Raw genomic sequence first — 16,447 nt, 5'->3', positions numbered from 1 at the left:
AATGTTTGGATGTCCATTATCCGAAAATCATTTGGTTATTTAATGATGTGCATGTGAGAACAGTGTCATGCACAACCCAGGAGCGGTGGTTCCCGCACTGGCGAGTTTTGATATGCGATATGTGTGCACAGGAATGAACAAAGTAGCACCAGTCAAAGTAGTTTATTTCCATGTTAAAATCACTTCATCTGGTTTCGGTGGGTGTCCGTAGCAGTACAGCTTGTAAGTAAAAACAAAACTTGCACTAAACTGCTTGGGCAGCCAAATGTCAGCTGTCAAAACAAAGAGTGCCACTGTACTGCTTACAGAGGCTGATCAACCTAGTCAAACCTCTCGGCTTGTACTCTGTTGCCACCTGTTAGTGAGATCATCAGTTATCACATCCCAATTTGAAATGACAGTTAAATTCAACTCTGGTTAGATCCTATCACAGGTGCAGAACACGCAATATGGAATTCCCTGTGGCACCAACATGCAGATCCCAGAGGCATAAAAAGTACATGTAAACATTTCTCTGCAGAAAATGCCAATCAAGTCCAGAAATGCTGACAACCTCGTAGCCCTTCTTAAGGTGAAAATTAGCCTAGCAGCCAAGGTCACCAGCAGGCCAGATTTGACCTTCAAGCAGAGGTGCGGTGGGGGTTGTCATGCGGCTCAGGTGTCCACCGAAAAAATGTGACAGATGCCTTTCCATTCCCATAAACTAATACACAATGTCAGCATTGGCTAGCAATGAACCTTCTCGGAGCCATACTGCACTGTCCATTCTCCAAAACCTCCGCTTCTTGACCTTCAACAAGGTGGTGTGGCCTTGACCTGGAAAAGTGTAATTGTCCGCCCAAAGATATACTGCACCTTCTTTTCCCTAAAACCTAACTTAAAGAAAAAATACAGGAAAAAAAAAGGCGGATTGCAAAGGCGGTGTTACAGGCATTGCCGTGGCTGCCTTCGCTCGTGTCACTAAGTTTAAGCAAAGCTTAAAGCCACTTAATTTTCTGATCAACCATGGAAAACACTATATACACTATGATGGCAACATAATATAACATATTTTGATGGGTGGGTGGGTGGACGGACGGACGGACGGACGGATGGATGGATGGATGGATGGATGGATGGATGGATGGATGGATGGATGCATGGATGGATGAATGGATGGATGGGATGGAATATAGGAGCGTCCCCTTTGAAACGGGGTGGTAGCAGTAACTATCATGCTCATTTTTCTCCCTATATCTTAATTATTGATTTAGAATGGTTAACTAAACCATCATTCTATTTATTAAATTTTGTTCCTACATTACTAACATTATGTCACTTCTCTGCTTTTAAGCCACCAATCTTCCAGTCGTTTTTTGCTAGTTTCCACCGCCGGTTTATTCACCCGGCCACTGTTATCTCTAAACCCAAGAGCTTCAGGAACAGTGATTGCGCCTGCACCAACTTCCGGATGGATACCATTACATTCGAGTATATTCTGCATGACTGCCATCTGGTGGACAAAATTGTGTCATTAGGTGCCACTGTGGGTGAAAAACCCAGTCTGCAGACAATGACTAACTTGATGAGCCCAAACCTTATTTGATTGTAATTGTACTTTTCATGATGGCAATGGCTACAAAGGAGACATTGGAGACATGTCCGGCAGCAAATACAGACACTCTGTGACACACAAGAATGCATGCAGTGCAGAACCTGACCATAGTTAGCAGGTCCAGTCATGTGACTATAGTCTGCAGATGCACCTCCTTTTAGATGATGCCTTTCAACGTCATGCTGGTGTGTGCCCCTGAGCACAAAATTGTATAACCTCAGCTACCTGCATGCTCACACAAAATGGCAGCCTGAAGGAGGTCAAAAACACTGTCGATGAGATGTTGTTTCAAAGATAACAAGGACCACCTGATTTTCCCTAAACATGAAATTTTATGCAAAGAGATAGACAGTTACCAGCCCCTTCAAACTTCCTTCTTCTCAGCCTTGTATTGCTCAAAAAATTCTCAATTCCCACATTGCACCAAGCACGTACATAAACATGCCTATTTTATTCATGTACATATATCACGTTTCCCACTCATACACTATGCAAATCTTCAAAGTAAAACAACAGATACATAAATAGGTAGCCAGAACAATATTTTCCTATCAAAACTAAGCACAGTAAAGCAGTTTTCTCAAAAACCTCACATTAACAGCAACTCAAAATCCGTTCTACCAACTCTCAAAGTAGGCAAACACAGCTGAAAGTGGCAGCGAGCTGGGTTGGCAGATGACATTAGGAAGTCCACATGGGACACGGTGGAAGCAGCTAGCATAGGAAAGACACTGTTAAGGAGATCAATAAGAGTGGCCCTTATCCTGAAGTTAATGAAGCCAAGCTGATGATCAGAACCACCAAGTTTGCTGAGCTTCAAATTTAGTTGCCAGCACAATTCATTCAGTCAAAGTCTGGGAGCTCCCTCCCTATTTCTTCTTCCTGCCTCCTCTTTCGGAGTTCAGCGAGCTCCTGTAGTGGAACAAAAAGAAAGAGAGAGCAGGAGAAGGAATTAAATCAATTAGAAGCCAGCAGAAAGTGGCACCAATGATGGCAAACTGCATGCTTTGAATCTAAACCCTGACACACTGAAACTGGACACCGTGATAAGCAAGTATGGATTCAGGGTAGGCTTTCATGCCAGCCCCAATTAGAAAAGCTTGCTCAGCTCAACTCACAGTGTGAAACAAACAAAAGACTATGAAGAAATAGACAATGTAATTACCAACTTCAAATCTTTCTTTTCTATAGGGGAATACATATCAGCAGAAAAAATTGTCACTTGGAATCCAGAAAATATGTTTTCTTCTGTGTCTCCTTTGAAAAATAATAAAACTGAAATGACAGTCACGAGATGTGCTGTATAGTTCTTTGTGGCCTTGTTCTTTCAAAATGCGAAGTCTATGTCATGAACCTAACGCAGACGCTAACAAAAGCATAAACCTAAAGCAACAAAAAGGAGAATGACAGGCAAAAGAGCAAGAAATGCACGTATAGTACGAAGAGATAGCATTGCACGTGTGCAAATAGACAGAACTTCTATTACATTTTCCTTATCTTTTTAAAACTTTTGCACAAATGCACCTCTCTACTACTTCACATGCATTTTTTTCTTTATTTTTCACAATTCAGAATTGTTTCAAGCACAATGCGTCAATTGACTGAATGAGGCGTTTTTACAAAAACGCCCTAGGCACGCGGCATGCTTTTGCTTAAATGTTGGATGCTTCCTAAAGGGTGCCTTAAAAAACTTACAGCTTCCTTCTGGGCCTTCATGAGATCAATGTCTTTTTCCTTAAATTTTGGGTCACGGCAGGGGTCTTCTGGAATGGTCATTTTCTGCTCCTGAAAAAAAGGCCAGAAGCGTACGGGATGAATACCTAAATCGGTGCTAATCTTGTCTGCTTCAGCTCCACCATATTAAAAAAAATTACTTGTGGTTTAGCTCTGGTTAACCCTAGTTGAATTGCGAAACCAACAGAAAAAAGCTTCCCAGGTGGAAATTGTAACTGGTGTAAATGGTTTAAGGAACAATTATCACTTGATACCATTTGGATCACAATTGAATTCCAGTTAGATCCAACTGGAAATCAACTGGGAATTGTTCCTTAAACCGTTTAGACCAGTTACAATTTTCCTAGAGTTCTTTTTCCTGCTACATTATTCCCTTATCACGTGCTATCAGTGTAAGGTGCTACACTATTGGGGACACTTAAGCTCATCCTTTAAGGGTATGACGCGAGAGCGTAAGCTACCAGCCCACATATAAAGTCACGCTTCAACCAAGCCATATGGAGGTGCCTGCGTATCATAGGGGTAAAAAGAATGCAAATGATTCTGGCAGGCTGATTCTGATATCACCCTCCCATATGAAAGGAGCGACCCGAGTTGGCAGCTCTTGCCCGTGGCATAGGGGTAACGTGAATTCAAATGTCATGGCAGGCTGACTTTTTTTATGAGGAGACCATAACTATTCCTCTTCACGGCGTAGCTACGGCCACCCGAGGTCTCACTTTGGCTGTCGTAGTATTGCTTTCGCAATAAAACAGCTACATCTCAACCTAACAAACCCCAAGAAAGTTAGCAACAATTCAAATAAATCATAAATACCAAGCAATCTCATTTTGTCCGTTAAATGAAGAAAACTGTGAACTGATTCATTAAATCAAGGCTTGGACTCTTTAGGGGAAGATGTCGGGATCAGTATGCAAAATATATGAAAAATAAGTGGCTTTTAGAAAGCATCAGATTTTATAACTATAAGGCTCTTTTAATCACAATTTTCAGAAAATTTTCCTAGAAAACAACCTAGAAGTGACTTTTAAACATGGTTTTGTGACCCTAGGTTAATAAATCACTTCAGCCGCAGCACATCTTTGGAACTGTGCTGAGAGGTATGAACCAGTAGCTCACAAAGACACCGGTATATTTTTCTTCCAGTGAGATGTTAATGAATGTACTGAGTTTGTGCACTTGTCAGTGTGATATAACCCTATTAAGGGCAATGGTTTAAGATCACGATGGAAGGTACGTACCTGAGAAAGTTCGTGCAAGCAAGCTAAGAATATGTGAAGACGTGCAAGCAGCTGAACTGAACACAAACTAAGCACGCAGCAATAATTAAACTAACCACAATGGTACTGAGCAAAAAAAAAGAAAAGTTATACCTGAATGACAGTTACACAGACCCATAACAGTGCATTTATCCTCACCACTTGTGGGAAGATCTCTGTAAATGCCTTCTTCGCCACCGAGTAGGCACTGGAATTATACAAAAAAAAGCCGATAAGCAGTGAAACAGTTTTCTGCTCAAACAAGCAAAAAAAAAGTAGACAAAAGGACCACGCTACATTTGCTAACATATTGCATTTATTCAAATCTAAGCCGACAGTTGTTTTCTTCAGGAACACGAGATAGGAAACATTTAGGTTGGCTTGTATTTATATATATAATTCAGAGTACACAAGTACAAATCAGTGAAACTGGAAAAATGGCACGTGGGTGGAACTCTCACAAAAACTACATTAGAAAACAGAAATGTAGTCAGTGCTAGTCCCAGCCTTAGCCGACAGAAGTACTACTTGGGGGGATGGCTGAAGAGCTCACCACAAAAGGCAACAATGGTCCGGGGTAAAAAAGAAAATTAAAGATGTCCAAAGGGAAGTGAGAATGGACGCCTTTATAAGTGGGAATAGGCACAAATAGAAAAAGCACAATTATGGCACACCACAAAATATGACAGCTCGAACTCAATAACAGTGAGCTTAAAAGGGTCTGTACAAGAGAGGATGACGCAGATTGATGCCACTGACTCAAAAGGTACCGAGAAGCAAGTTTCACTATACTTATTGGTGGATGTTTACAGTAAAACAAGCAAAGATGCAAAAATTCTTATACCAGAAGAAAATGTAACAGCGAGCACCCTGTCTCAGCCTCTATGTATGCTTTCTCTCCATCTGCTTGAACAAATATCAGCACTGCTTCTTGCATCGTACAAAGCCACAATACAATCTCTGTCTGACGCTGGCACTTTGCATACCACCTATGAGTGCATGTGAGGAGTACAAGCTCTCTGCTAGCTCTCTCTTTTGCGATACAGCCCACATCAAGATAATGCAAAGGTCACAAGAATGAGGAACCACAAGAGAGCACTCACTTCGAGACTTGTGTCATACTTGCTGGCACAAATCCATCTACAGGAAAAATCAAAAGTAACATAGGTGAGGATTAAGAATAATAAAGATAAACCTAGTGTCAGAAATTTCTGGAATGGAATATACAGGGTGTTTCAAATTATTCGACACATGTTTTTCCTTCAAAAAGTATGAAACATACACTGATGTGGTCACTTCAGCTAGATTGTATAGGGAGGCGGACCTTACGTATGTTATAGAGCCTAATCATCTGACGATTTATTACCAAACCAACGTTTTATTATAGATTTTAAGAGGCAATATTATATTGTAAAATTGAAGGCCATCATGTGAAAGCTTAGATAAGTCTCCTTTTTTAAGTTTTCTTAATCGGGACTGTAGCTCGAAAATCGAATGCCAAATATGCAAATCTCGAAGCTCATTGAGTTGGCTTTTACGCATCCCACATTTATAAAATGACATCGCTGAGCATGGTATCGTCACCCAAATACTCTTAACTCTTTCTGCATCTTGAGCTGGTATTTGATGCACAATAAATTCAAGCACCATCATTTTATACATGTCCAAACATGAAAGGAAACTTAATGATACATATTTTGGAATTTATTATTTTAAGCCACAATACCAGAATGCTCCCTGGATGCAAAAAAAAGCCCTGAACTGCTAAGTGAAGCTCCTCTGCCAAATGCATAGCACAGCACTCAAACGCAGAATAATGCTCACCAAAATTAATTCGCGTGATTTCGCAACAAGCTTCAAGATAAGTCGGCTTTTCATGAAATAAACGTTGTAACTACAAGTGAACTCCACGTCAAGCCTTGTCTAATGTTGGAATTGAACGGTGGCACAACACAGAAACGGACACAGACAATAAAGGGACACCACAAGCGCACTTGTGTCCTTGTGCACTAGTGGTGTCCCTTTCTTGTCTGTGCCCGTTTCCGCGTTGCGCCCCCGTTCAATTCCATCATGCAGCAACTTGCCCCCCAGGGCGTTGTTCTGAAATTTGTCCAATGTGTTTGTCAGTTATGTATAGACTCTCTATTGACTTTCTGTAATAGCTCTTGTCATTTCTCCCCCCCTCAGAAGATATCAATAACTATGAAAGTGTCATTTTATTTTTATTTTTTTAACACAAGCCTCCATGGTTTCAGCATCCCTGTCCCCAGGCCAAGGACTCACCTATTTTCTCAAAGGAGTCCTCTCCAAAGGTAATATGCAGAGGCTTGTTGTAATCTGTGTGTGAAGCCCTACTGGAAACAAAAAAAGAAAAAAAGAAAAGGATTAACAGCTTAAATGCATATAGCTGGCTTTAACAGTTCACATTAACCCAAGAATAAAACAACTCATTCTGCAGGCTTTTTCTTGCCTCTATTTTACCTTGCACACTTTGTCACACTAGGCATTGTCCACACATAGTCATATAGTAGTACAATGGATTTCTATTCATTACTAGCCACTGCTTTTGGTGAGTAGGCTACGGATCCAAATTAGTACTCGCGTCAAGCTTTGCTCTCACAACTACAGTACACAGGATTTTTTACTCCTGCTGAGAAAGAACCTAAAACCATTCTACTCAGAAACAAAGACAAAAACAACATAATGCGAACTCAAGAACATTAGACCCGCAATGTCTCTTTCCTTTATTGGAAAGTAATCTCAAGCAGATTATTCTTGAAATTGAAGACCAATGCACTTGTTTCATTTTTTTTTTTTTTTTTTTTTTTTTTTTTTAATGAGCCACCGAGAGTGGGCAGACTACCTAGCAGACAGCAATCACTGGGTTGTGGGTCCAGCCCGATGATTCCAACTAAGTTTTGAGGTCCACTACTCCCTATCCATTACTGCCTACTCCATTACTCCCATCTAGATATGTGGTGTACGGTATACTCTGTAGAAACAAAAGCAGAGTACTATGTCATAGAGTCCCCTCTTCTTATAAAAATACCGCACCTTTTATTCATTCAATAAGGCCTGCCTTACAAGAATGTCCTTCTTAGATTAGACAAAACCTGCAAAATTTTAAGGATCAGACACTTACACTGGGCTTGCCCCAGAGCCAAATGCCAAGTATGCCAGGCTCGTCTTCAACTTGGAGACGAGCGACTCGCTCTTGGAGCTTGCAAAGAGCAGGGATGCCCCATTGGCATGGGCCGCATGGCGAAGGTAGCGACAAGTCACTTTCCGTTTCTCAGGTTCATAGTTCTGCAACGATAGCCACAGACGACAAGCGCATGCCACTGTCAAGATTCAGCAAAGGGTACACTGATAGCTGGCTAGGGCGCCTAATTATGGATCGAATACATGTACTTAGAGGCCAGTCCGTTCTTACCTTTGCATTTCTACCTGGAGAGCTGAATTACATCCTCACTGTTGTTCTCTTTTTGATTGTTTTGCATACAGCTGTCAAAACTCACATACCTATTAACACATGCCATTATGGAATGCAAAAATAAAAAGAAACAACAGGAAAAACTCGTAAAGTCCACAATGTAAAGCCAATTCTACACGGACAGGCATCATGATTAGGTGGTATGCCTGCACGAGTATGTGTTACCTCCTTTGTGTGATAAGGTTATATCTCACGATCCTGATTAGTTCACTTTTAAATTACAGCGGATAAAGTAGCTTTGAACTATGCAAACTGCCAGTTAGCCTTTCTCAATGCCAAGTCAGTCAAGTAATTGTAAGGTGCATGTATAAGGCTGCATAGCTTGCATCTTTTGCAGGCAGAAGCCAATAATGAGTTTTGGTGTTAATTCTTGGCCAGCAGATAAATTACACTGTCAGTGTAGGGGAATCTTGTGAAAACAAATAATTGCTTTATTGAAACAGACGCTGCTAAAACTGAGTGTACTGAAAGGGCTCTACTCACTTTAATCGCAGCACGAACTAAAAGAATGTTTAGTCATCTTTGAGGTTAAATTACTGAGAGCCTAGAGCACAGAGGTGAAAGAAAAAACATTTATAGCTCTGAAACTTCCAAACCCTTGATCACGAGAGAAAGACAACAGAAAGTTACTATAGTGTAGGTTAACAAAACGGTAATCATCTTTGTATGCATGAGCTGGTTGCAATGATCTCTTGCCGGTAGCAGCGTGTGGCGAAGGTGCATGTACAAAAGTGCTCTTCATCAAATAAAGACTGTTGAAACTTAGCATCCGTACTGTACTCTCACTTTGTACATGTCTGCAGTTCGCACTCTCATAATTTCATAACACGAACAAATTAACAAGCCAAACTACAATTATCACTCAGCCTGAAAGCGCATGAATGTAACTTATTAGTATACAAAGAACAGAAGCTAAATTCGAAAGTGCACAGTTTTTCCCCTCCGACCGCTAAAAACTTTATTTCATGGATGTCCCATCAAGAACTTCAAAAGCCAATGATGTCATTCTGTAGTGAAATAACTTCACAGAAAATGAGAAACTGACTACTACTACTTTATCTCAAAATGCACCTGATCACGTTTGTCAATTAGAGCCCTGGAAAAGTGACTAAACAATTACATATAACTAATCAGTTACAGCTGCATCAAACTATGCTTACAAATTTTACTGCTACGACAAAAATTTCCTTGAAAAACAATAAGCATTGCCTTGTTTGATATATTGGGAGTTATCTTTTAAAGCTGTCAGTAATAAAAGGACAAAAAAAGGTGAATGAAAGAAATTTCTGGCTGTTTCTCGCATAAACCAATATTATATACTCAGTAGGAAGCTAATACAAACACTGTCCTCATGCCGTCATCAACTGATGTAGTACGAATGCTGAATGGAGTAAACATTTTCCCTGCTCTAAGCAACTCTACTATGGAGGGGTTTTACTGAAAGTAGAAAATTATAGTTGTAAAACATTACATAAAACTTTGATTTCAACAGATAATTTGGTTCTGTCAGCACCAAGTGTGTCAATAACTATAAGAGTCCACATAATTTTAATGTTCCACATATTTGAAAAACATTTTGCTCCCCCTTTGAATTCAAGTCAGAAATTTGACAGTGTACTGTTTCTTCAGAAGCAGCAGGTACATATGCTGCAAAAATACTAATGTGAATGCAGGTATACACACCTGGAAGATATCGTACTTGGAGCCTACTATCAAAAGTGGCACTGGAAATGGAGTCACTACCTTCTTATCCTGAAAATAAGATAGGAGAGTCAGAGGATAAGGTTTAATTTAATGTTTTCAAGTGATGACTCGCAGTGTATCTTTACTTAGCTTTTTTTTTTTTAATTCTGAAAAACGGTACTGGAACCAAATGGAAACAAGCAGGACGAGCTGGACTCCAGCTGGTTGCAATGCTGAGTACAAAAGTTTCAAGTGCTCTTTCTGACTGGCAAATTTATTTTTCAAGTCACCATTCATATGTACAGCCTATTTAAAGCACCTACATTTTCTAGCTAGTTCTGTGTGGAATAGATTTTTGCTTGATCTGGTAAACACTGAAGCCAGAATTTCAAGCTCGTCTTTCCCACATTGAACTTCGAGACAGAAACAAAAATATGTTTACATTAAAAATATATTTGAATGGTATGTGGCTCGCTGTGAAGAAGTGGAAATTTGGAAGTAGTTAGTTCGAGGCTGAGCTAGTGAACGTACAGGGTGCTCCTCCGGCAGCCGTGATGAGATGGCCTCGTGAACGGCTTCATTTACAGCCGCGTCACTCTTCAGTGCCGTGTCCAGTACACGGTCAATGCGAGACTGCAGAGCTCTGAGTAGCGTCTCAAGCAGGATGCAGAGGACCTCAGGTGCAGACAGATCCAGCACAATAACGATTGACAGCGACCTGCACTTTCCGCATCACCCATTGGAATGATAGCTCATAAAAAAAAAATAAAATTAAAAAAAAATAGGCACAGGCAAAATGACTCTCACCTATTTAGAACAGCATTTCCCTGAATGCCATTATGATACACTCTATATAGAAGCTAAGCAAAAGGAAACCAAGAAAGTGCTGAGGGCGAGCTTCAGTCCACTAGCCAAAGCACAGTTTTGGAAACATTGCCTAGTGGGCTGAGGCTTCCCCTCAACACTTTCTTGGTTTCCTTCGACTTTGCGTGGCCATTTTCTACTCCCTGTTCCACCCTCGACTCTAAAATCTAGAAAGTCAACAGCTTATAAGGACAACTCCAACCGGTTTCTTCTCTCAGCAAAAGTGAATTCTACCGCACTTTCTGGATGTAACGATAATTGGCCAGCAGCAAGAGATGCATTTACTGCAAACAAAATTGAATTTCAAAATTTTTCCCATCAGCCAATTAAAAATCAAGATGTCAAAACTGAACAGGACTCTGCGATCGCCCTTTATTAACTGAATGATAGTGCAGCCTAGCCTTGAAGGTGTTCATCAGGAAACTGTCCTAATGCACGGTACTTCACTTGCAAAAATGACCGCCGGTGTCGATGCCTGTATTTCACTGCTTGACCTTTCCTAGCTCATACAAGGTCTGTTTCCAGCGAGAGGCACATTTTTGTCGTTGGAATGAGACAATTTATCGATACAGCCCAACGTCAGTTTGTGCTCACAGTCCCTTCAAAAATCAGAAGAGTCTTCAGTACGCCTCGTTTTAAACACTGTTAACATCATCGGCACCTCAATGTAATGAATGCCAAGTACAACCATACACCCAGTGTGGCAAATACAAATAGCCAAGCTTCTAAAAATAATGCAGAGAATTCTGGCTAAAATCTTAATACTGTGCGAGAGCAGCGTTGCACAGGTTTCACTTTTCCTTCGGCTTTGTGTAACTGGCTGAAATGTAAAGCACATATGTCACCAATTAAATCCCTTCTTTTATTGATTGACTGAGCAACTGAAGCAACATAGTGCGGAACTTGTCGTGGCCTTAGCAATGTGTTGCTGTAACACACTGCTATGCAGCTTTTGACCAATCACCACAGCTTCACAAGCACGATAAGATTTTGCTTGGCATAGCAGCATTCGTTCCTTCACACTAAAGGATGGAAAGTCCTAGCCGAGCGATACCGAATAAGGACCTTGAGAGTTACGTGGCATAGTGTGGAGTGTTCTTTTTTCCATTCTCCAAAGTTAATTAGAATTATCATCGGCAGAGACTAATTAGGTAACTCTTTAATTATTAGCCTAAGGAAGAAAGAGTCAATGCAGAAAACACAGATCATTTTGAACAGCAGCTGGCTAAAATGTTTGCACCAAGCTAACACTTACATAAAGCAGTTTACTTTTTTTTTTTTTTTTTAACAGAGAGGCTTAAAGGATAACACGTGCAATAAAAAAACAAGTTCGGTTTGGTTTGTGGAGTTTAACGTCCCAAAGCAACTCGGGCTATGAGAGACGCCATAGTGGAGGACTTCGGAAATTTCGACCACCTGGGGTTCTTTAACGTGCACTGACATCGTACAGCACACGGGCGCCTTGCTTTTCACCTCCATTGAAAAGCAGCCGCCAAGGCCAGGATTCGATCCCACGTCCTTGGAAACAGTAGTTAAGCACCGTAACCACTGCGCCACCCCGGAGGGAGAAAAAGAAACAATGCTTCATGTGACAGCAATGCCATTCCAGCCTTTCAAGACTCGTCTCAGAGAACAAAATATATTTCGTATGGAGTGCTCTACCCCATAGGGCTTTGCATATGCATTAGGCGAGAAACATGAGCCAGTAGTTTCTAATTTGGCAATTTTTTGTAATATCATTAGTTAAACCTGCGTAAATGGTGCCTTGATGCAAATATTTAGGTCAACTATTTCTCCAGAAAATCTACAACTTCTGAATTGATGCTTTGTTTCTGAAGCCAATCATCAGAAACCTAATTAGGCATTAGAAATTAACAGTTAAAGCGAAAATATACTACAGACTAGGCCACACTACTCTTAATAGTACTCAGTAGGTTTAACTAGAGCTAGAATGCTCCATCTTTATTCAAAACTTGGTTGCAGTTAGTTAGGGTGCCTAATATATATATATATATTATTAAGTGCACACAGCAAAGCAGCCTACACTTTTAACTAAATAACACATAAATGAACCACATTGCAGGAACTCGTTCCAAACCAGCTGTTTTCAACCAACCATCACAGGTAATGTGCCCAACCAGAGAGACTGTACAAATAACTCTCACCGCAGTGTTTCCATAGTGATGGGTATTTCCAGCAAGTCAGTGGTGAAGGCACCCCCGGCCAGCTCCCATATATGGCAGATGTCCTTGAGCTGCAATTAAACAAAGTGCAGTTGCAGATTCAACAAAGGGCCATAGGTCCTTGGGTTCTTTGCAGGTTCCCCTGCACCTAAGAACATGCACGACTCAACCACTACCTACAATATTTCTGGTGACTCAAAATGATATTGCAACTGTTTATAGCACAATTATGCTTCATAATATGACTACTAATCATTAACTATGCTTGCAATATGTGCGTAGCAGAGCTAATTCTTTTCTACAAAATGAACAGTATATAGTTAGTGATTAAAAAAGTATAGAAAAAATGAACAGATTGAATATGTGGCCACTCGCAAAATTCAAGTTAAAGTTTAAACACCAGTGAAAAAAAAAAAAAAAATTGAGGTCTCAAACAAAAAGAAAGGTAACACTCATACCTGCATCAGCCCCATTTGCCTCTGCCACCAAACGAAACCTTGGAATGCTAAAAAAAAGAAAATAATAATAAGCATATAGAAATGAAAAATATAAACAAGTGCGCAATAAACCAACAAGTAATACCTGCGACGATACCTCAGTTATCAAAGACAACCAGATAAATCTGTTCCAACAAGCTACCAGAGACACAAGCATGCCGAAAGATGATCTGGGACTAGTATATACGGGACGCATACCACACCAGTTCCGTGCGACCTTCGTCCAAACATGTACTCAAGAGCAAGTGAAGGCTTCGGCGCATCTGACTTGTCAAGAAAGCGGTGCAGGAGAGTCGTCTTTCCCTGGAACAAAAGAAGTTATTTATTTGATTGTTTGTTTGTACCAGAGAACAATCACTATGGTGCATGAAACAATAAACCAACGTTCAGTGAACCTCACAAGTCTTGGCAGTGGCTGAAACCATGCAAATAAGCTAAATGTCACAGTTCATGCCTCGACACAGTGACACAGTGGTTAAGATGCCCGACTTATACTGTACATGAGTGGCACAGGGAGAAGCATATTATTTTCTATTACTTTTGGGTAGCCTCACAATAATATATGTACATGAGTACCCTACACTTAGTGGCGCGGGCAGAGGTGTATTTTTATTTATTACTTTTGGGCAGCCTCACCATAATACATGTATGTCAGAGCATGTTAAAGGTCCCCAGGTGGTCGAAATTACTCTGGAGCCTTCCTCTACGGCTCCTCTTTCTGCTTTCACTCCCACCTTACTCTCTTCCACTACAGCACGGTTCAGGTGTCCAAGAAAGAAAGTGTGACAAATACTGCAAAGTGTGACAAATACTGCGCCTTTCCTTTTCTATAAACCAAACCAAACCAAAAACCAGTTCAATGGATAGTACATACTGGAAACTGGCTATAGGTGAGGTGCATAGTGCTAGCATTCAATCCCTGCAGACATTTCCCAATCCAAATTGCCCCTCCGGAATTTTAATTAATAGTGTAGTTGTCAGCAAAAATTAATCCATCTGCCACGAGCAAAATAAACTGCTTCTTCTATGTCTGGAGAAGCATTCTAGAATTTATACCTGCACTGTGTCTGTCACACTGCATCTTTCAAATCCATGCTGTATGCCCCAATGCAAAAAATAAATAAATAAAACAATAAATGCTCTTTGCTGTAATCTATTATCCAGGTCTCATCAAACTTTTCACCATCATACTAAAAGCCAAGATCAGCAACAAATTTATATGCCCTAACTTTTAAAAAAAAGCAGGCACTAGCTGCACTACAATATTTATTTTACAAGGATGGATAAAAAAAAGTGAGAGTATAAGGCCAAAGAGAACGGCATGGGCCAGTGCTTGCAATGCAGTGTTTTCAGAGAAGCACCAGGCCAACCATATCCCCAATTTGCGTAAGCACTTAGGGCAGAGAAGTACACAACGTGAGCAGTAACTAAAAACTGACTATATACTTCGTCTCACAAAATATTTGCACCACTGCGAAAGGCAGAGGAGTCCTTGAGAGTCCTTGAAATTGTGCTCTTAAGTGCCTGTCGCCCCTGCGCACTATAATAGAGAATTAAGCTCCTACTGTCACCCCTGCCAATTTGGGGGGCGAGAGGCGCGTAGGAGCACATTTGCCTATTGTAGTGCGCATGATTCTGATTGGACCAGGGTGCCTCTGCCTTTCGTAGTGCTGCAAACATCTTGTGAGACGAAGTATAGTTACTCTTCATACCGTTTACTTCTCTACCCCAAGTCTAGTCTCAAAACACGGTTTCTTTTCTCTTTCGCCATGCCACGCCAACTGGCCTGAAACTTCACCCTGTTGAACATGACACGTTTTTGATGCAGAATTGCCGCGGTCTCTAATGCCCAATTAGAGTGTTGCCCTCTACTAAACTGCATGTTAACTAAACCATATGGGTCATGAATCTCGAAAGATATAGATGTAGCATATATGTGGTGACAAGGCACGGTTGCAAAGACAGCCCACCTATAAATACACTATAGCCCAAATGCTTTGTCATGCAAAAGCAATTATATCCAATCAATTTTGGTCCTCCCGTCCTTGCTTTCTGCATCAATTACAAACATTTAACAATACACATTATATGTCGTCATCTGGCTTGTATGTATGAGCGATATGCCATGTAGAACACCACAGTTGAAAGTAGCGTTTTGAGACAGACCACTTAAGGCTGAGCATGTACACTGTGACATATGAGTTAGCATTACGTCTACATAAAATTTTTATATCATCAGCCCATTCACGTCAACGTCCCATCACCTTTATATCATTAGCATTAATTCAAAAGAGAAAAATAATATTTGTCCACGGGTTCAGCACACCTAGGTTAATTTCAGGGTAGTTTTAATATATATGGTGCTAAATGTGCACTTACAGCTATACTTACACTCTGCTTGTTGCCAACAAGTAGAAGGGTGGTTTCAACATTTCGTGAAGTGCCTGCATTTTCAGAAATGATTGAATTAACAAGCATATGAACAAGGTATTAACTTCAACAAACTAAAGTAACCTCTGTTATGCTGATCATTAACTGAACAAAGTGGAAAAAGGAGTGCACGAAGCCACTAAATTATAATATATTTGGGAGAAGTTACCGTTCTTCTCAGCATCTTTACTGAGTCTAACTGCAACGTCCCAGATCGTCTCTCTGAAATAATGAAACAAAATGCGAAAAAGCGTACGTAATAAACATATGTGAAAACTATATGCGTGAAGTGAGTTATGAGAAATAAGATGACGCGTGCACACGAATCAAGTACAGAGATAGACAACGTGGCAAAAACATTAAAAAACGGAGCGAACGCCGACGCTCGAGAAAAGCACATCGCCGCAACGGAGTCAGGTGTACTGGGTGTACCGCGCTGCTTATTAAGGCAATGAAGCGACCGTCCGCGTTAGCCCCTCCATTAGCTAAAAATAATCATCCGCTTTACGCAAGGACACCAAGCACCGACTTACATCGGCATGTCGGGCGGATTGATCTCCGAACGTAGTGCTTTTCACACGCGCGGAGAGAGAACTCAAATGTGTCAACAACCGCGTGAAACACATGCATTCAAAACCTTTAAAACGGGTCAAGCGTCGAACGCCTCTCTTTCGCGGTTACCATGGGAACAAACAAAAAACACGTGTGGG

General features: G+C 40.8%; 1 protein-coding gene across 2 annotated transcripts; it reads right to left on the bottom strand.

The window, feature by feature from the left end:
- Positions 1-1,232: 1,232 nt before the first annotated feature.
- LOC146175987 (cytoplasmic dynein 2 light intermediate chain 1) lies at positions 1,233-16,405 on the bottom strand. Of its 2 annotated transcripts, XM_084582346.1 has the most exons (13): positions 16,271-16,405; positions 15,907-15,959; positions 15,699-15,751; positions 13,506-13,610; positions 12,793-12,881; positions 10,295-10,481; positions 9,764-9,832; positions 7,730-7,893; positions 6,871-6,941; positions 5,691-5,727; positions 4,747-4,795; positions 3,290-3,379; positions 1,233-2,506 (listed from the first exon to the last, which is right to left on the bottom strand). In XM_084582346.1, the coding sequence occupies exons 1-13, from the start codon at positions 16,276-16,278 to the stop codon at positions 2,438-2,440; spliced, it is 1,044 nt and encodes a 347-aa protein (XP_084438472.1). In that variant the 5' UTR covers positions 16,279-16,405; the 3' UTR covers positions 1,233-2,437. The 2 variants fall into 2 exon arrangements, with proteins under 2 accessions (XP_084438472.1, XP_084438471.1); XM_084582345.1 differs by lacking the exons at positions 15,699-15,751; positions 15,907-15,959; positions 16,271-16,405 and adding an exon at positions 13,269-13,315.
- Positions 16,406-16,447: the final 42 nt, after the last annotated feature.

This window comes from Amblyomma maculatum, chromosome 10 (genome assembly GCF_055883805.1).
Source record: "Amblyomma maculatum isolate TAMU_Amacu chromosome 10, ASM5588380v1, whole genome shotgun sequence".
Taxonomy (NCBI): domain Eukaryota; kingdom Metazoa; phylum Arthropoda; class Arachnida; order Ixodida; family Ixodidae; genus Amblyomma; species Amblyomma maculatum.
Note: the sequence above shows the minus strand (reverse complement) of the source record. Positions and strands in the feature narration are given on the sequence as shown.